This window comes from Strongylocentrotus purpuratus, unplaced genomic scaffold (assembly GCF_000002235.5).
Source record: "Strongylocentrotus purpuratus isolate Spur 01 unplaced genomic scaffold, Spur_5.0 spur5_scaffold_15, whole genome shotgun sequence".
NCBI classification, from domain to species: Eukaryota; Metazoa; Echinodermata; class Echinoidea; order Camarodonta; family Strongylocentrotidae; genus Strongylocentrotus; species Strongylocentrotus purpuratus.
The window spans coordinates 31,787,670-31,808,205 of NW_022145600.1; the positions used below are offsets into that span (position 1 = coordinate 31,787,670).

Here is a 20,536-nt window from a genome sequence, read left to right on the forward strand (position 1 = left end):
CGGAGGCTTGATGGCGGAAACGCGACTTCGTTGACGTGGTTGAAGAACCGTGAAGAACGCGATGTCGTCGTCGACGCTCGTGATGATGATGAATGTAGATGGAGCTCTCGGGCGAGAATAGAAGAGAAGAGAAGAGATGTGTGGCGCTCGATGACGAAAGCAGTGAGTCGCTTGATGTCGGAGGCCAAAGTGGAAAATGCAGACATCAAAGCCGGTAGTGGTGCTGAGCAGTGAGACGCTCGATTGATGAGCCGAACTTTGATGATGAATGTTTAGATGAGCTGCGGTGAGTCGAGCTCATGTGAGTGAAAGACTACCGGTGAAGAAACTGGCAGCTCTCAGCGGATAACCAAGCACCATATATGTCGGAACTAGATTTAACTGTTCCACTGGAAGACTGCAGCCCGATGAACACGGCAGAGAAAGTGAAGATGTGCCGATAGAAGTGATAGGCAAAGTAGAATCAAGCCCGGAGAGGAAATCATGCAGAGACGTGTTGACTCAACTGAGATGTAAGCAGGAGTTGTTGACTCGACCAAGTTGGAAGCGGGAGTGGAGAAAACCTCGTGGTGATGAAAATACGCGGGTGTAGGAATGCGCGGAACCACGGTGCTCGATTGGAAGGAAAAACACACGTGGTCCGAATAATGAATATAAATAAGTACCGTGATGGAAAATACAGGAGACATGAATGTACGGTGAAAGTAGGGCGAATGTAAGTAGGGCGAATGTAAGAGCCGCTACAAAATTAAAACTCTTCAAATTAGGATGATCAATAACTGATGGTAATGGGTTATATCTTATTCTTTTGGTGTGAATTGATAATGCTTAAAAATTATGTGAAACAATAGAATAGTTTCAGAAGTTGTTCAGAAGTTGTAGTCAGCGGGGACCATTGAAATTGCATGAAAGTATATAGTGCAATGTGTATAGTGTTATTATCGTTATTGTTATTATTATTATTATTATTATTATTAAGTATTTGGCATCACCTGTACCTGGGAGGCGAAAATTGACATGAATCACTGTGACCTCGGGTCTCTCCTCCCGGTATAACTGATTTGGGTTGTGCAGGTGGAACACTATACGCCGCTTTTCCCCCCGTAAACTTTTTATATACGAATAATACAGTGGGTGGTGACTCTCCTCTACACGGAGCCTCAATTAAACGTCCTATCCGTTATTGTCCATATGTATTTGTAGTAAGTAATTATCAGTCAATATCCCTGGTATCGTAGTTATATTGTACAGTAATCCATAGTCACAACTGACTCAGCAGTAATGTAAAGTATTAGAAAAGTGTTTTTATATCACTTCGATTTATTCCTTTTAACTCAGTCCATATCAAATCGCTTTCACGTGAATTAAATAATAAGCTTTATTTGTAACATAATATTATCATTACTATCACCATCATAATCTGGTTACTCCCTTTTTTGCTCTTTTAAAATGTATGTCAAAGTGTTATCTTTCTCTCGTTTAGTTTCATTCTATGTTACACTGTAAAACTCTATACATCCTTACCTCCTCCTTTTCTCCTTGTTTCCCCTTCTTCGTTTTTTATCCGGGCCAAATTAAGAGTTTTTAGTTGATGGGAGATTTTGTTTTTGTATTAATTTCAAGATAACATAAGGTTATATTTTTTAAATTGAATATTTTTGAAAAAAGTACTTTATGTTTACAATCACTGGAACTGGAACGGAAGGCTTTTTGCCACAGTTATTAGGTTAATCATCAGTTTCATTTTAATTCTCCTCAAGAGATCAACAGATAAAAATACAGAAACAGACAAATGTATGACAATACAGGAGGTGAATTATAAAAAGTGAGGAAGGCAGTGGCCAAAAAGTGAACAAACCTTGTAAGAGGCCAACCCTTTAAGAAAACAAGATATATAATATGTAACATAAAAACACATATTCTGTCTCTTACGTTACAATGGTTGTATTATCCGTTTTATCGATACTTGCTCAATAGCCTGTTTCCTGATTTCTTATGTTGTTAAAATCCAAACAAAATGATAATAATAATAACAATTACAATAATTATTAATCAACAGGAGCGATTCTAAGATGATGGAACCCGATGCGACGAAAGAGGCCGAGTTTTCTTACTTTACATCAGACATTCAGGATGTACAAAGCAAGGTAAATTTACCGTCCATGCACATTTTAAGAATTAGAGCGGTTGGTATATTAATTTATTCAAGCAAATCATCTTGCATGTTTTTTCATTTTTAGTTTGAATTATAATTATATGCTGATTGACATTTTTTTCTTCTTCAAAGTAGGTTTTGTTATACTTCAGAACGCTGAGTTCCAAACTTATAAAGCCGGATTCGTGTACAAATTCAAAATTCTGGTTGCTTCATGAGTTTCTTGACGGGATTACCTGTATGATAATGAAGACAAACAGTATGATTCGGAAAACATGTATACCGTAATTACCGCTCAGTATTTTCCGGGTTTTTGTCGTTATGAGATCATCAATATGTGGTCAATTTGTTTATATCATCATCATGATTATATCTATTGGCAGATTTAAAGGTTGTGTAAATATATGAGTTATAATACTAGCATGATAAGGCTCACTGTGAATTTTACATTTCCTGTTGTATATGTTGTAAAATTGAAGGAAAGTATTTAACGAGAAATGTTATGTTTTAAAACTCGAAAGATTGATAAATACCGATATGAGCTAGCCATCTATAATTGTCCGACCAGCATTTTGGAAGTTTTGAATTGGGCAATCTTTTACAATTCAATTCAATTTGGGTTTTATTAATAAAAACAGTTAACATTTAAAAAATGAATGTAGTCCGAAGACTAATAATATCATGTTTACAACAATGGATAACATTTGACAAATATAAACATAAACATTAAACCTTTATGTTATGAATACAAATTTAAAAAAACTTATAATTTAAAGCAGACTGTTGCATTATTAGATTGGTGAATAATACAGCAGGAGCTTATAAAAACTGAAGAAAAAATATACCTCGTTTTTATCTATTCGTATGATTTCTGTACATATTTTTATATCATATACACAGATTTATTATTTTTCTCAATTTCTTATTTAGATAAAGAGGAAGAGTTATTTTAGAACATCATCTTCTGAGAAGAGTCTCCTCTGCCTACATTCAGCGGAAGGAGAGGAATTCATGAGGTATAAACCTCGTGAAATCACCAGGATTTCAGAGCCCGAGAAGAAATATCTCTGCGTGGAATATGGACCTAATGACGCACCAATGTACATGCTACTTGATTTCTATGATTCAAGGTAAATTCAAATTAAAAAAAAATATATAGTCATGACATATTATTACATCAAAATATTGTAACTTTCCAGCTTTCTTCTTCTGTTTCTTCTTCTTGTTCTTTTTCTTCTTCTTCTTCTTGTTCTTGTTCTTGTTCTTGTTCTTGTTCTTGCTCTTGTTTTTGTTCTTGTTCCTCTTGTTCTTGTTCTTGTTCTTGTTCTTCTACTTCGTCTTCCTCTTCTTGTCTCTTCTTACTCGTATTTGATGTGCGTTTTCTTCCTCGCAATACATTTAGGCTTTCCATTTTATCTGGAATATATATGGATATGGAAAATACGGGTACCAATAAATTTATATGTTTGCTTTTCCTACACCATCCGCCCTCTCGTAGACACCTGTAGACATCCTGCCTGGACACAAGTCCATTTGGACTTGACATGTGTTGTGTAAAGATCCCAGTTAAAGTCCTTCGATATGACATGGAGTATTGGGGGGGGGGGGGGAAATTACCATATTGAAATACATGTATCAGTTAATACCTGTATATCAGGGCCTATCTTGTGATCAATCAGGAAAAGAAAATCAATCTGAAAGAGGAGGAGGAGGGGGGGGGGGTACTATAGCGGATTGTAATGTTGATTTTTGTTTTATGGGGGGGGGGGGATTGGTCTGTACTAGATATTTGGGCAAAAGGCCAATCATCGGTATTTACGCCATTCAGTTTATTTCAGATCATGGAAATACAATTTCTGACGTAAAAGGTTATCATCTAACATAATAAACTATAAACAATGCATATCTAACAAAAAAACTAACTCATTACTTCATAAAAAATGATTAAAGATAAATATGTATGAAAGAAAGGGAAAACAGCATGAACAATGAAGAGCGATAAAAATGAGCACTTCATACGAAAATTTTCTGGTCTGAATTCACTCTGCGTTTTATATCTGGGACTCTTCCCCCTTCACAAAATGGCAGAGATTCCCCTTAGTATTTCAGAAAAATAAAAATTGAAATTAAAAAATGCCAACAAAAGAAAAAAAACAAATATTCTATTAAAAAAATGGTAACCCCATTGCAAACTTCTTTGACAAAAGAGTTTTTCCCCCCCCCCCCCCCCCCTAATCTGTCAAGTCAACACAAGAGTTGTGAATCCCCTCATCTTTAAGCCATTTCGCAATGATTTTCTTTGATTTGATGCCCTACTATGAGTACAATTGAAATGCATGAATTCTTCATAATTGTTTGTCCAAGTCGCACAATTTGGCACCATCGCTTCCTCATTTGATTTTATGCAGTAGCCAACGTTAGGAGTTATTCTCACATCGTGTTTGGCAGCCGGCTTCATAGCAATACCATTCTCACTTCAACATCATGGATCAGGTATCAATTTTGCTAATAGTTCGCATTTGGGGGAAATGATGAGATGGTGACTTTCTTTCTTCGATTGTACTTGCCAAGGATTTTAAATAATTGGAATTAGACCCTTGTCTACAAAAAGTTTCTACTAAATATCAGGTAATCATGGTTGATATAATTGATATAAAAGTTGTATTTACTCTATGAATTTTTATTATGTGTACTATCGTACTGGAATAGCCTACTAGAAGACTATTACAATGATATTACAGTGTTTTAGAGCGCGTACACTGGCGTAGAGTTTCATTGAGCTTAGGGATATATGGAATAGGAATGACAGGTGCCGTTTATAAAATGTTTTTTTTTTTTTAACCAGTACGTTTTGAAGAGACCTTATGAAGTTTACTTATTGTACTAATGAGTTTGAGCATAAGCATGTCATTAAAATTAGTTGTTCTTGGGAAATAAACATAATTATTGTAGCTTTTTTGTAATCAATATTTGTTTGGTTATTAGAAATAAAATCTATATGTGTCATCCTATGATCTGTGATCACATTGTGCCCTAAGTGCGCAAACTCTGTACATAATTATTATGATGCTGTATTCTTTGTAACCTTATTCAGAAAATGAAAACAACCTTCCATTTCTAAAATATATTGGTAATAAAAAAGGATTATGCAACTAGGGAAAGCAAACAATGGAAGATGGTTGATTTAAAGTAGTTCTCCGTATGATGCAAATAGATTATTGTGCTCGGGTACTGACGTTTTTTAAACCAAACATTTACAGGCTTTCCCTAAGTTTACTATGTAAAATGGATTGTGTAAACAAATGAGGTTTAACCTTAGAAAAGCATTTAACTTAAAAGCATAATCAAGTCCGTAAACTTTGGAATAATTACAATCATACAAAAAACAGTTTCGATAATAATTAATATTTTGCTCTTAGTAACATTCTTGTTTACCTATGGGCCCACAACTTTGTTTTCTTTTGAAAGGAGGGGCTGGGGTGGGTATACCATTACTGTCCCAGGTGTAATATTTATCTTTTATAAATTTGCTCAAAATCACTAGGATTGAGTCGCGATGGCGACTGAAGAGGCATTTGAACCTTTTACCTGTGGTGAAAAGAGGAAAGAAGCTGTGGTATCGTTCATCACTACAGATAGCGAGGATGATGCATCTGTTAAGGTAAGCCAGGGTGGGAAATGAGAGAAAGATAGAGAGAGAGAGAGAGAGAGAGAGAGAGAGAGAGAGAGAGGGGGTTTATAGCCTTACAACCAGTTCGTTTACTTCCCAATTGGTCTATTTCCATATGGTCTACACCCGGCCTGTCTGTTGTCCACATGGTCTAATAATCATTTCGTCTACTTATCATTTGGCCTAATGACCATTCGGGCTATTAGTCATTCGTTATAATTTCCATTTGGTCTAATCTCCAATAATTCTACTACCCATTTGGTATATTGCTCATTTAGTCTAATTTCAAGTCAGTCTATTCCCAGTTCGTTTAATGCCATTTCATCTACTATCCATATGAACTTAAATCATTTAACCATAAGTAAAAAATAATCACCAAATGATGGGAATAGACTAATTGGTTAGTAGACGAACTGGTCTGTAGACCAAGCGGCAACTAACCAGACAGACAGACATACAGACAGACAGAGACAGATATAGTTAGAGATAGAGATAGAGAAAGAGATAGAAAGAGAGTTTGTGCATGAGAGAGAGTGTGTGTGTGAGAGAGAGAGAGAGAGAGAGAAACAGTGAGATAGATATATTGATAGAGAGAGAGACAGAGAGAGAGAAAGAGAGAGAGAGGGTCGAAGAGAATTATAGAGATAGATAGATATAGTTAGAGATATAGAGAGATTGGTAGATAGACAGATAGAAAGAGAGGAGACAGACAGACATAGTGGGAGACATTAAGGGTGAAAGAAAGAAGGACATGCAGAGAAAGATGAATAGAAAACAGAGAGGCGGATATATTATGTGGTAAAAAACAAACATATTATGAATATACAGGAAAGGAACAAATTAAAACTTAATTAAATTAAAACGTTGTAATTTTTTTGTAGAAGCTTCAGCATTATGTTTGCTTTACTTGCTTCAAAATAAAAGCCACATTTTTAAATCATGTATGCAAAGTTTGGAAAGTGAATAAATTTGACTTCATTGGCTATATTTGATATACTATGACGATTTACTTTCTTCTTTTCAGACGAAGCGAAACATCTGGCGTACGGCATCGATGTTATCGCCTTGCGAAAAGGTCTTATCCTTTCTTGATTGCGAAGAAAAAACTGAATTTATGAGAGTAAAGCCTCTTGAAATCAGTACAAAATTAGAGCCGGAGAAGAAATACCTCTGCTTAAAATATGGACCTAAAAAGAAACCCATGTTCATCCATCTGGATTTCACAGACGAGTCACGGTAGACAAATTAAATTTTAATATTCTAGATTGATGTTAATTCATTTATTTATTATTTACATATGAATTAATTATATAGATTAATTTATGTATAGATTCATTTATGCATTTTATTTATGAATTCATTCATCTATCAATGTTTATATTTATTTATTCATTTGATAAATAAATATTTTTTAAATCTCCATTTATCTTTCTACTTATTCTTTTATTCATTTATTCAAACAGTGTTGGAATAGGGTGCTTCTTTAAACAGAGCGTTTGTATTACACAATGATAAGGCTCCCTGTATAAATAAAATAATGAATATATACGATGATAAAAAATGTATATATAGTTCATGCAATAATGCATACGATGGGAAACATGTATAGTAGTTAAAACAGTTAAAAGACATTTAAAGGATCATGATAAGCAGAAAATGTAAATTCTTCACATGCTTACGAACAATTGGATAAAAGAAATCCCTTTAGACCTCTTTTGAAACTTGATAAAGTATTTATTTTTTAATCTGATGGCAGACAGTTTAAATTCAGAACCGCTGAATAAACAAAACAAACTTGTAATCTTTGTTATCACTTCATGGTAAATATGCCACTATGGTGTTACCACGTTGTCACGTCATGTTGGTAAATCGAAAATCGCAAAAAATAAATATACAAATTACACCATCGAATTTTCATAGAGAACGGCCAATGACATAAAATGAATGTTTTTTTCTTCTTCTTATAGAACAGTAAATAATTAATAGGTGTTGTGCAGAATGCAATAGTAATATTGATGTTGTGCTGAATCCCCCAAGTCTATGATTACTGGATGTATTGTGGCGTCATCTTAACATTTTTAGTGTATTTATAACATGTATATTTCATAGGCCTATTCGGTATGTGTACCATCGGAACGCAATCAAAAACTGCATATGTCTCTGTATAAAGGTCGACAATAATGACATTAATCCGTTGTCAGAATGCTATCACCAAAAGGTATAATAGTAATATAAATATTTCCTTTTACAATTTTACTATTTGTCACGAGATATCACCTTAGAAGTGTACTTTTTCAACGCATTAATTAATTAATTATCGTTTTGAAAAACCAATATCATTGGTGCATATTTTAAATCTTGTTTTCAGTGAAAATTTCGACGAATGGTATGACTTTCTCCGTCGGATGATGGGTTTGGAGTCTCCTCAACGTAGGAGTACAGAGAATGCTCGGACTCTACAAAAACCAAAATCACCCCCTAAACAACGAATAATGTCATCTTTCCAATTGTCCATCCCGGTGGCAAGTAAAATCACCTTCAATTCAAACGGATCATAGTTCATCATCATTATCATCATCATCATCATCATCATCATCTATGATAATAATAACAAGAATAATAGTGGATTGTTGTATAGCGCTCATGTCTGGCACATTGCCACTCCTGGCGCTCCATTTTATTACCCTGGCTTTAGCACGGCTGCGACAAGGGTTCGAACCCTGCATCTCGTGGTTTACAGTGCGGAGACGTTTCCACTGGACCCTTATACCTCTACATCATCTTCATCAAGATTAGAGGTGTCGTGGTCTAGCGGATACGTTACCGGACTGTGGATCATATGGTTCGCGATTGGAGTCCTGCCTTGTCATTTGGCAAAAAGTTAATCCATATTTGCCAATTTCTACCCAAATGGGTAGGTAGGAAGGGATTCTCTGAATGCTGCGGCACCGAAAACGGTAGTCTAGCTTAGCCGGCAATGTCGGAGTAATATTGGAGCGCCTTAAACACCATTCGTGGTGGATTAGGCCTATGTGAATTATAATGTGTGAGTTATTATATAATTTTAATTATCAATAATAATACTATTAGTATTATTGTCATTTTATTTATTATAATCATTATTATTGTTATTATTATCATTATCATTATCAATAAGGATATTATTACTATTATCATTATCTGTAATATTATTATTATCATTATTATTATTATTGTTATTGTTATTGTTATTGTTTTTGTTATTATTATTATTACTATTATTATCATCATCATTATTGTCATCATTATCATTAATATTATTATCATCATGAGCACTATCTTTATAATAAATATCAGTATCACCTCACATCCTTTCATCTCATTTCATCTAAATGACTTCAAATCATTTCGTCTTGGTCTTTTTCTAGCCACACCTCGGAATTTTTTTTTAAAGGAAATAGATATACTGACTTTGACGAAATAACAAACAGAACCCCGCTATTATTCTTTATAGATTCTTGAAACGGCAAACTCCAGTAAATCTCCCGGGACTCCAGACGATGTCTTCAAACCACCATTCAGCGATACGGCCTCCGGGAGCGAGTCGCCTGAAAGCTTGGACAGTGATAGCGCGTCGGATATCTCGTCATTCCACAGTTTGATATCCATTTGGTAATATATAGTTCAAACTTTTGTTCGACGAGCATTTAGGATATGCAATTTTGAACTCCAAATTTTAAAAGATAATAAAATAGTCACGATGTTTATGTTAACTCATAACTCACTGTTCTCATATACTGCATGTCAGCATACGCAATTGTCATGTACTGAATAAGATACACAGGCTAGTATGGCTATAATACTTATGCATGTATCACTATTAAGAACAAAACACAAACATAACTTTTTGAAATATTGGGTAAATTTTGGAATTTTGAAAAAAGTACTGATCATATTCATGTACACGACCCTAAGTGCCGCGGGATTTCGACTACTATTCAAAATATGTTCAACCCCACGAAGTTTATTTTAATTGTGTTAAACAAATTGCGTATAAATAACTATATAACTTTATTAACGAAGACTGCCTTCAAGAAGATCACAGGAGAACAATATTTGTACACACCCTCTCTCTCTCTCTCTCTCTCTCTTTTTTTCTCTCTTCCTCTCGCTCTATCAATCTATCTATCTAACTATCTAAATAACTAACTGCCTATTATCTATATATCTTCGTCTCTCCTTTTCTTTCTCTTTCTCTCTCCCCCTCTCTTCCTACCTATCTATCTACCTATCTATCTCTATATCTTCGTCTCTCTCTCTTTTTCTCTCTCTCTTTCTACCTACACACTTACCTATCTATCTATCTATCCAATTGACGAACTACCTATCTATCTCTTTATCTTCGTCTCTCTCTCTCTCTCTTTCTCTCTCTCTCTTTCTACCTAAACACTTACCTATCTATCTATCTATCTATCCAATTGACGAACTACCTATCTATCTCTATATCTTCATCTCTCTATTTCTCTCTCTCTCTCTCTCTCTCCACATATCTATCTACCTATCCATCTTTGTCTCTCTGTCTCTCTCTATCTCCCTCTCCCTCACTCACTCATTCCTTCCATAGTCTTTCGTTTGTTTTAAATCACAGTCACATTTAGGCGTTTATTGACCAAGTATATTTTATAATTCATTATGCTTAATTTCTCTTATCATTAGTTCTGTGAATGACATATATAACTACCCTAAAGACCTCCTGAGTCAACATCAATTCAAAATCTACAAAGACGAGATCGTGTAAGTAATAATTATCTTCTTTCGATTTTTTTTTCTTTCTAGATGCAATTATATGTGTTCACATTTTGATGTTCTTACCGCAACTTGAGTTTCTTGGCACAAGCTTCGTTTTGAGCGTTTTCAATGTATATTTTGTTGAAAAGACTTGGACCATAACAAATTATGTTACACAGCAAACTGCACTAATATTTTGTAAATCAGTAATTCAATGTAAGTTTGATTACTACTCATAAAGCCTTAAAACTGCCATAACATACCACATACGAATTTCAAGAAAAGGGGCTTTTGTTATAAGGGTATTTAATATTGGAATCAGTTACCTATAAATGTAAAAAAAAAACAATGTCTTTCTCTGTAGTCAAATCACGTTTTTGCAATTTTTTGAGTTTTACAATATTTTAAATAGTAGATCGTATATATATTACGTACATATTTAAATATGTATTTATATATTAAACTAAAACATGTGTCTTTCTTTGTATTGAAAACACGGGCAATGTAAATAGTAACTTCATGATTTTTTTTTTTACTATTTGAGCTTTACAATATTGTAAATAGAAGATAATATTTATATTTCGACACTTAAATATAAACTAAAAAAAAACAAAAAAAACGTTGATTAGAAAGAATGATTGCTGACTGGGGGGGGGGGGGGTGGGTGGTAGTATCTTGGTTTTTTATTTTCATTTTTCTTCTTTATGCTTCTGTTCTTTGTTAGTTTTTGATATTTGTGTGTTATGATATGCGTTATCTTATAATTGTACATGTATATTTATTGTGCACGGCCTGCGGTAGAAAATACTTTTTTGTCCATGTCCATTTGACGGTTTTGCTTAAAACTGTTTTATTTTTAAAAATATTTTGCTTGCATAGTTCGACTTTTGTATAATTCATTCCTGCTCTATATTTCTTTCATCAAAGTAAATATCACAATTGGCGTGTTTTGTATAAAAAGGGAAATTTTCAAACAAAATGGTAAACTGAGTTTTCTATAGAAATCCATGCCTTTGTGGCAATTTTGTTCGAAATTTGGAGCAATAGTTCCTCTTTTTAGAATAATGACCTTATTTTCATTTTTTTTCTTTTGCGAGATTCAATGGCTAATCTTGTTATTGTTGCAATACTGATGTGAACAATTTCGTAAACATTACCTCATATACATGTATCTAACTTGACATTCAAGATTTTTTTTCGTCTTGACTTATTTGTGGGTGATATCAATCATTACGATTCAGTTTTTAAATTCTCATTATAATCGGAATGTTGCATTTCTATGCTAGACACTTTTTTTCTTCACTCATTAAATATTTGTAGCTTTTATCTCTTTTGTAATCTAAAGGGAAATTCCTCCTCCCCCCCCTCCGAAAAAAAATAAAGAAAGAAGGGGGAATGCGGCAAAAATGAATTCAGAGGAAAAACAAGGACACTTGATCATTTTGATAAATTATCACATCGAATTTATATTTGATCAGAAATGTTTTCCACTTTTGATCTTTTTTAAATTTCTTTATGGTTTTTATTTGGCGAAGGAAAAAAGGGATTCATTATTATTATTGGTTATGCGATATCGAGTTAATTGCTTGACTACCTAGGATAAGGTTAACTCTTTTCTTATATACCAAGGCTAGGAGGAAGTTAACTCCTGTCATATAATGCCAGAAGTACTTGGCCAAAGAATAAAAAAGAATAACATGAGATAGTTTTTAAGTTCCTTAAACTATCATTTCAAGAATTAAAACAAAGCTCAGGAATGAGAGGGGGGGGGGGGGGTGGTTAAGAATTTCCGGAATATACCGACTTTATCCCTTTTTTGGTTTAGTCTCGTTCTAAAGGGCAGTCCCCTCCCCCTTGCTTCTAATCTGGATACGCTTTTCATCGCTTCCATCGTTTTCGTCCAGCCATTATTTACACAACATGGATTCTTTGGTATTTGCAAAAAGGGAATCTTATTTAATTTTCTCTCAGTGTGACCCAATCGGTGCCCGATAGCAAATTGCACCCTGGAGACACCATCGCCTTGAGAACTGGTGAGGGGACTACTGGTGAAGGGACTACTTTCAAGGACGCTGAACAATTCAGAGAGTACATCCAAACAACTGTAGCACCAACGGTTTGTAGAACTTTTCACTATGCGATGAAATCTTGAAATTGATCATTCGTGTTGTAATTGTTAATCTCTTTGTAACATAATAATATAGTAAACTCATATGCAATTTCAATACCCTTCAATACTGCCGTTGAGATATTGTTTTATTAAAATAAATAGTTGATATGTTACGCTATTTAAATGGCCCATGTGTGATTGTTTATAGTCTTTACCATACAGTTGTGTTTTTGTCTATTTATTCCTCATAGTAACACTGTTTCACCAGAGTATACTTATAGTATATTTTTTCTTCATGTATCAGATAATGTTGGCTGTTACACCAGGTGTCGGAATCACGATGAAAGATGGAGACCAAAAACTGACCATCGATATTACAGGACAAAAGGTATTATCAATAGTCTTCTTTTACATACTTATTGTTTGGTTCATAGTAGGCCTATTCATAACTATTCTGTCTATGTAAATAGGTCTGCTTATCATTGCCGTCCATATTGTCTGTATCATGATGATTGCTTATGTTGCTGCGATGTCACATGATTGTGAAGTTCCATTTACCCTGGGCTTTTTTGGTTTGTTTGTGATTATTTTCTAGAGTCAGTCAATTTGTTACTCGTATTTACTGTATAATCATCCTATCCTATCAACTCCTAGAAAGCTTCTTTCACAATGCAATCACGTGACCGGAACCTCATTTAGGCTGGCGGGCACAGCCACCCTCTCCCTTTCGAAACCCCAACCCCAAAAATGCCCTTCTCTTCTAAGATGAAGCCCCTTTCTGGCAAGGAATTTTAGGATTAAAAAAAAAGAAGGGGGAGCTGAAAAAATGATATCCTCTTTATAGTTTGGCATCAAATTTTTCGTGTTTCGCCCACTTTTTTGCAAAATCCCTGATCCACCCCTGTCCATAACCACCATCTATGTAATCATAAATTATACTGTTATTGTATGTTTTGTTCACCACTGAAATCAGACACAGAGACCTGACGCAGTGGAAGCTGCCTTGAAAGCCTGCAATCAGTCGAGGCTTGCTATCGCGGAGATCAACGGCGCACCAATACCAGTAGGAACCCATGAACACCAGGTAATTTTTAATATTTTTTATCACCTCTATTTCATCAATTGAAAACCTATAACATATTAAGCCAGGGGCGTCAATCTATTACACGATTAATTTGGGGTGAAGTGGCAAAACTGGCAAACTCACTATTCATAATAAAGACATAAGATGGTACTCATCAATCTTTTTCAGGGCCTTTTAAAACTCTAAACCTTGAACGTTTAATGACAGCACATAAACTATCAAGCAATTTCCATCTATCCCTCTTTTTAAAAAGATTTACGGAATATGCATAATATTCGTGAAATCTAATTGCTTTTGTTAGTCATGTAATTTTTTTTCTTCAGATGAATACCGTAGAAAATTCAAGAAACACTATTGGATTGGTTTAATGGGTGTAAAGGCATCATTTTAATTTACCAATGCATGTACATTAGCATTACAGGCCTTGCCAACTATACACACTTACTAAATACACAGGTGCGTAAGAGGAAGTATATTAACATTAGGTGTATTTCATCATACATTTTACAAATATAGATGATGATGTCAGTTCCACTGACTTCTTGTTGATCAAAGATTGGAAACGCGCAGTAGAATGATCTAAAAGATTAACAGTCAACACAATTCATTGTTACATGCTATATGAAAGGGAAGTCATCGAGAGAAATTCATTTTGCTTTGAGCGCAATCAATCACCATTGAAAACCGCAAACTTAAATCAACAGGTGTGAATCAATCACCGTCAAATTTGGGCTTTATAATTATAGAATCATTACCGCATATTTCTTTTTATAGATATATATATATGCCATGACATATTTTCACTTTAATTACTGTTAATACTTTTTGTGTGACTGGTTTATTGGTAGGTTGCGCAGATATTGAGAGAGGCCCTTAGAGGAGATTCATCTGAAGGTCACCTCCTTCACCTCATTCCGAGGTCGCTGATGTCCGATGTCCAAGAGACTAGGCATGTTAATGTCGAAGGTAATTCTAGTGTCTCTGGTAACACAACTACCACTGGTAACGAGGAAACGGAGTGCTGACATTATAACTATCATCAGCTGCATCACAAGGCAAAGACAATACTTTGATATTTTTTATTAATTAAACTATTATCCAAAATATGGGACGTTTACAATCCCCTCCACAAGTGAATAAAAAGAATAACCACATAACACATTCCTGGGTTAATAATTAACTAATGATGAGCCAACTATAGATTTCCATTGTGGTGGCAAGAAGATTATGACAATTAGAAATGATTTCTATGGCACGTCAACAACAAAAATCTACCTGTTTGATAGCTTCTGTGTCTTCTTAATGCAGGACACCTTTCTCGGACGTGTACTAGGAGATTTAATTTAGTTGCCAATAGACACTGAAAGTGGTCTGCAGGGAAATAAATGCAAAACGTTTCATAAAACTCATTTATGATAACTGATATCATCCTGATGAACTTGTATTGTAAGAGTGTGATGACTTCTTTCTCAGGAGGAATAAATAATTATCTCTGAAATCATGCATTTGGTTAGAATTTTGAAGATGCATGTGATGCATCGAAATAAAAGTATATATGGCTAAAAAATGAAAGCCCATATTACTCTTTACGTATAACATGACTATAGAGTAGAAATTTACAATGCCTTTATATTTGAAAAAGCCACTATGTATCTTTTATCAAAAATGACCCTTGATTGACCTCTAGACTGAAGGGGAATTCCCATCAGGTATTGATTGTACATAATGACGTCATGACGGGAGGTGTTTATTCTTGTAAAACACATTTTCTTCCACTCTCAGTTTTGTAAATACAGTCAAACCTATCCATAGCGACCGCCCAAGGGAAGCACTAAAAGTGGTCTATGCAGAAAGTTCCTTCAGTACATGTTTCAATGAGAAACCATTCTCAAGGGAAACAAAAAATGTAGACAGGTGGTCACTAAACCAGGTTTGACTGTATGAGTAAATTATATCGTTAGGAATTTGACTTTAAAATCATTCACCATAGTTTTCACTTTGTTTCATTATTCCACTGGTTATGAAGGAATAATATCTATGACCCATGATGTCATTGTGGTGTAATTGTATTCTTACATTTAAGTGCCCGTCCTTATTCAAATCATTGTGTTACTCTCTATGCAACTGATTAAAAATGTGCGTTTTAAATCATTATTCGAATTCTAGTTGTTTCAGCGGGTCTGACATTTATGTATATTTTATTACTTCTAGGAATTCTGTTCGCTTTTGTTATTTTTCATTTTTTATTTATTTATTTATTTTTTCCTTCTATATTTCGTCTATATATTTTCCGGTTTAATGATACATTATTCCCACCTGTTGACAGTTACACAATGAGGAAACGAATATCCATTTAAAAAATATATATTTGTCTGCAGTCCTCAGGCTTCTGGATGAAGTCAAAATAATAAAGAAACAAACATAAAGATACATATGTTTCTTGTTGTTGTTGTTGTTGTTTTGGTTTATAGGCGTTTATCATTCAGAAGTATATTCAGAAGTATATAATAGTTACCAGTCTCATTTTGTACAGAAATAACAATTTATTTCACTGCCACTCAATAACAAATTTTCTATACATACCAGGCAATTTATGATATATCATAATGATACGTGTACTACATCAATAGATCTGGCGGTAATTTTTAAAGGTAGAATAGAGGCAATTTTTCTGAGATATTTCACGCTTTTTGTATTAGTTTACCATTATATAGTTAGTCATTTCTTTTAGCATGAAATGGTGAAGAAAAAAGAAAAAAAGAAATCATCAACGGCATCATTGTTCAGGTTCATGGTCTAACTCTTACCTCTTTAGATCAGCAACATGTAACTGGAAATTGATTAATGATTACGAGTATTATTGTTCTTGGTATATTGGTATACTTCATATTGTGAATTTGTTATATTAAATATTTGGATATTGTTATAGTCATGTAAAATTATTCGATCATTATCGTTCTTTCGTGTCTGTCAGAATTACCGGAAGTTGTCTACGAATACAGGGAGTTATTTGTGATATGAGCTATTTAAGTATGGTACATTGTTATTATTATTATGATGATTTTGTTTCTTTATTATTATTATTACCATTATTATTATACATCTTGCAAACTCCGGCATGGCCTTTCAGACATTTCGAATAATAGACAGGTTGGTTTGTCTAGCCATGTGTACATTATAACGTGACCAGGTTTTACTTTCGTTTTATATCTCATTCATTGATACATGATTAGACCCGATCGGGAAAACAAACAAGATGCAAATAAAAGATATGATGAAATAAATGTAGAATATATGCTAGTGCTTCCCCTGTCAAAAGCCGGAACTATAGTATACGATTTGTTTGAAAATGTGCCTTTGTTTGCACTCTATTCAACGGGTTCAAAGTCTGGAGAGAACACAAACTTGTAAACTTGAACTGTTCTCAACATCTCACCATGTCAGACAGTCACACCGGTGGGACCGACACCAGAGCGATCACACACCAAACAACAATTTACGTTAAAAAAAAACGAATAACTAATCCAGTAAATTTAGAGTCGTTTTGGAATCGGTTTAGCGGTGTGACTGAGGTATGAGTGGTGAAATCACAAGCAAAAATATGTAAAGAACAAACAGAATGAGCGAGGGAATATGCAAGGGGGTTTCCCTTTGATGTGTTTAAAAAAGGGGGAGAGGAAGTAAATACGCATATTATTTGAAGTCTTTAGACAAGTCATTGTCTAGTTATCGCAATGGTCATATGACAAATCACTTTGCCTGATTTTCTTTAGTTAAAGATCAGAGGCATTGTTTGAGGCAAAAGAGTAAATCTGCCTGCAGAGGACTGTGGGTAGCTCCGTTGAGAGTTTGGTCGACCCGGTTCGAGTTGGGCACAATATGGTGAAATACTGCTTTGTTTGGAAAGCACAAAAAACACAAAGAATACACGCCATGTTCTGACAAACTGAAATCAAGTTGTAGAAACTGTATGGCTCTGAATGTGGTATGATCTCTCTCACCATGCAGTTAGTTTGAATACCTGAATTCGCGACCCTTTCATCAGCACTCTTGGCAGAGCCAGAAAATTTCCTGAATAAGTGGAAGGATGGAAACATATTTTTTTACCCCAATCACTAATTTAGTCCAGATAATTGGGAGGGGGATCACAAATGTATAGTCTCTCAGAGGCGGAGGAATTGACGAAGCGAAATGAAGTCCTTTCTTGTTTTAGGCGGTTATTTCCCCGAAACAAACTAACAAACAAACAAAACAAACAAACAAACAAGAAAATAGAGAGAATGGTGATAATGATGTATAGAACTATATGCTATTGATGCTATCAAAATAATTTGCTGTTAATTTTCTCAACTTGAGAACATTTTGCTGTCCAGGGTGGAGTTGTCATCATCAGATACTATTACTATTTCTTCCATCTCGCATTGTTGAACATGACAGAAAGGAAAAAAGGCCAGTGAGATTTGTTTCCTCAGATCAAATAAAGGTTTAATCTTCGTAAGGTGTTTACCCAAACGGTGCCATTATTTCCTCCCTCCATCCCCCTTACCTCCAAGGAATACAGGTGAATACTCAACTTGAACGTTTAAAAAGTATAGAATCTATCACTGATATATCAAACAGCCCTAATTTTTGTTTACCTCACCCTCTTGCACCCTGTGCATTGTTTTTAAAAAGTCTGACATGAGTTGGCCGGAAACAAGATCACTATCACGTTGCCCAATCTTTTACCCAACTGTTATTTTTAATGTTTACAGTGTTCATTATGATGATTATCATCATTATTACAATTAAAAAAATATTGCAACATTGCAACATTGTTCACGCCTTGACAGCTTAGCAAAACAGAGCATTAAATGGGTTCATTCGTGCAGGGGTGGTTGTCCTGGTTGTCATTTTAGCCCCCCCTCTTACTTCCCCCTCCCTCCTCTATCTCTCTCTCTCTCTCTCTCTCTCTCTCTCACACACACACACACACACACACACACACCCCACACTTCTCCCTTTGCTATCTCATTCTGTCCATGCGGTGATTTACCAAGCCCTGGTAAGGCCAGTTCCTAACTTCCTTTTCAACAATGAAAAGTTCAAGCTAGAACTGTCTCGTGAAAATCGAAAATAATATTAACGTGGTTGGGGGAATAGGCGGAATGCTCGGCTAAAATAATGATAATTCATTTATCTTTCTTCTATCAACAATTTCGAAAAAATCTTCAGAAATATTGACAGAGTCCAATAACTATTCTAAACCTGCGAAAGACTCTCACCATTTCATCCTTTATTCCTTAGTATATTCCCATCATGCTCTATTTATTGTTCAAATCATTATAGAATTTGTATACAGGAAAAACAATTTATATACATGTATTTGCTCCCATCCACCGTACCCATTATTCATGTGGTATAACCAGAAACCACTTTGGTCAATTTGGAACCATTTGCAAAACGATTAGATCGGAAGAATATATGCCCCATCTCAACCTAGATAAAGAACAGTCATTAACAAAAATCCCTATATATGATTTCGTTGATTTCGCAATAGCAAATCTCATTTTTGTTCATCTGTCTGTCCCGTCTCTCTCTCTCTCTCTCTCTCTCTCTCTCTCTCTCTCTCTCTCTCTCTCTCTCTCTCTCTCTATATATATATATATATATCTATCTCTCTCCCTTTCTCTCTCTATCTCTGTGTCCCTCCGTCCTTCCGTCCATCCCTCCTCTTTCTCTCTCCACTGATTAACAAAATTGCGCAATCTTCTTTTGAAAATATCCCTTTTTATCTTTAAAATGATTCCTCATTGAAGACTGATTTTCTCGATTCTTCTTCTCAGAGAATGCGTTACACTGCTGACTCTAAACTCAGATGATAATAAATTCAAAAGCATGATTTTAAAACCTACATACGTACGGTAGTGTTGGTATAGACAAACACAGACCTTGGCTTTCCGCGAAACTAAAGTATCATGATACCATGTGTCATTTGCTTTATCTAGGGGAAACGTCCATCCCTCCTCTTTCTCTCTCCACTGATTAAAAAACTTGCGCAATCTTCTTTTGGAAATATCCCTTTTTATTTAGAATGATTACTCATTGATCACTGATTTTCTCTATTCTTCTCAGATGAGAATGCATTCCATTGCTGACTCTAAGCTCAGATGATAATAAATTCAAAAGCATGATTTTAAAACCTACGTACGTAGTGTTGGTATAGACAAACACAGACCTTGGCTTTCCGCGAAACTAAAGTATCATGATACCATGTGTCATTTGCTTTATCTAGGGGAAACGTCCATCCCTCCTCTTTCTCTCTCCACTGATTAAAAAACTTGCGCAATCTTCTTTTGGAAATATCCCTTTTCATTTAGAATGATTACTCATTGAACACTGATTTTCTCTATTCTTCTTCTCAGATGAGAATACATTCCATTGCTGTCTCTAAACTCAGATGATAACAATTCATAAGCATCTTTGACAATATTTGAGTCAGGGCCGAATGCTATTTGTATAGTGTGATTTCGAAACCTATATACCGGCACTCCAGTACGTACGTAGTGCTGGGACAAACACAGACCTTGGCCTTCCGCGAAACTGACGTATCATGATAATGTGTCATTCTAGAGGAAACGAATTAATGAAAAAAGAGGGGAAAAAATGTAATGAACCGGATTCAAGAGTTGATAATTCAGATCTACATAGAATTGTTATGTTCAGGGGTTTCAGGGGATGCTCCCCTCCCCCACCAAACAGAATCTGATA

At 34.8% G+C, this 20,536-nt stretch overlaps 1 protein-coding gene and 1 long non-coding RNA gene across 2 annotated transcripts; both read left to right on the forward strand.

Moving 5' to 3' along the window:
• Positions 1-4,531: 4,531 nt before the first annotated feature.
• LOC115924298 lies at positions 4,532-7,066 on the forward strand. The gene is made up of 3 exons (XR_004064273.1): positions 4,532-4,783; positions 5,700-5,816; positions 6,850-7,066. It is a non-coding gene; the product is annotated as an uncharacterized LOC115924298 (long non-coding RNA).
• A 593-nt stretch (positions 7,067-7,659) lies between these two features.
• LOC100893381 lies at positions 7,660-16,725 on the forward strand. The gene is made up of 7 exons (XM_030986067.1): positions 7,660-7,689; positions 9,319-9,476; positions 10,521-10,598; positions 12,564-12,708; positions 13,007-13,090; positions 13,676-13,786; positions 14,635-16,725. Exons 1-7 carry the CDS (start codon positions 7,660-7,662, stop codon positions 14,809-14,811), a joined length of 783 nt encoding a protein of 260 aa, XP_030841927.1. The 3' UTR covers positions 14,812-16,725.
• Positions 16,726-20,536: the final 3,811 nt, after the last annotated feature.

Coding starts and splice junctions, on each gene's coding strand:
- LOC100893381 (XM_030986067.1), top strand. CDS start 7,660: ATGGTGTTACCACGTTGTCACGTCATGTTG. Junction 10,599..12,563: donor ATCTACAAAGACGAGATCGT/GTAAGTAATAAT, acceptor ATTTTCTCTCAG/TGTGACCCAATCGGTGCCCG. Junction 12,709..13,006: donor AAACAACTGTAGCACCAACG/GTTTGTAGAACT, acceptor TTCATGTATCAG/ATAATGTTGGCTGTTACACC.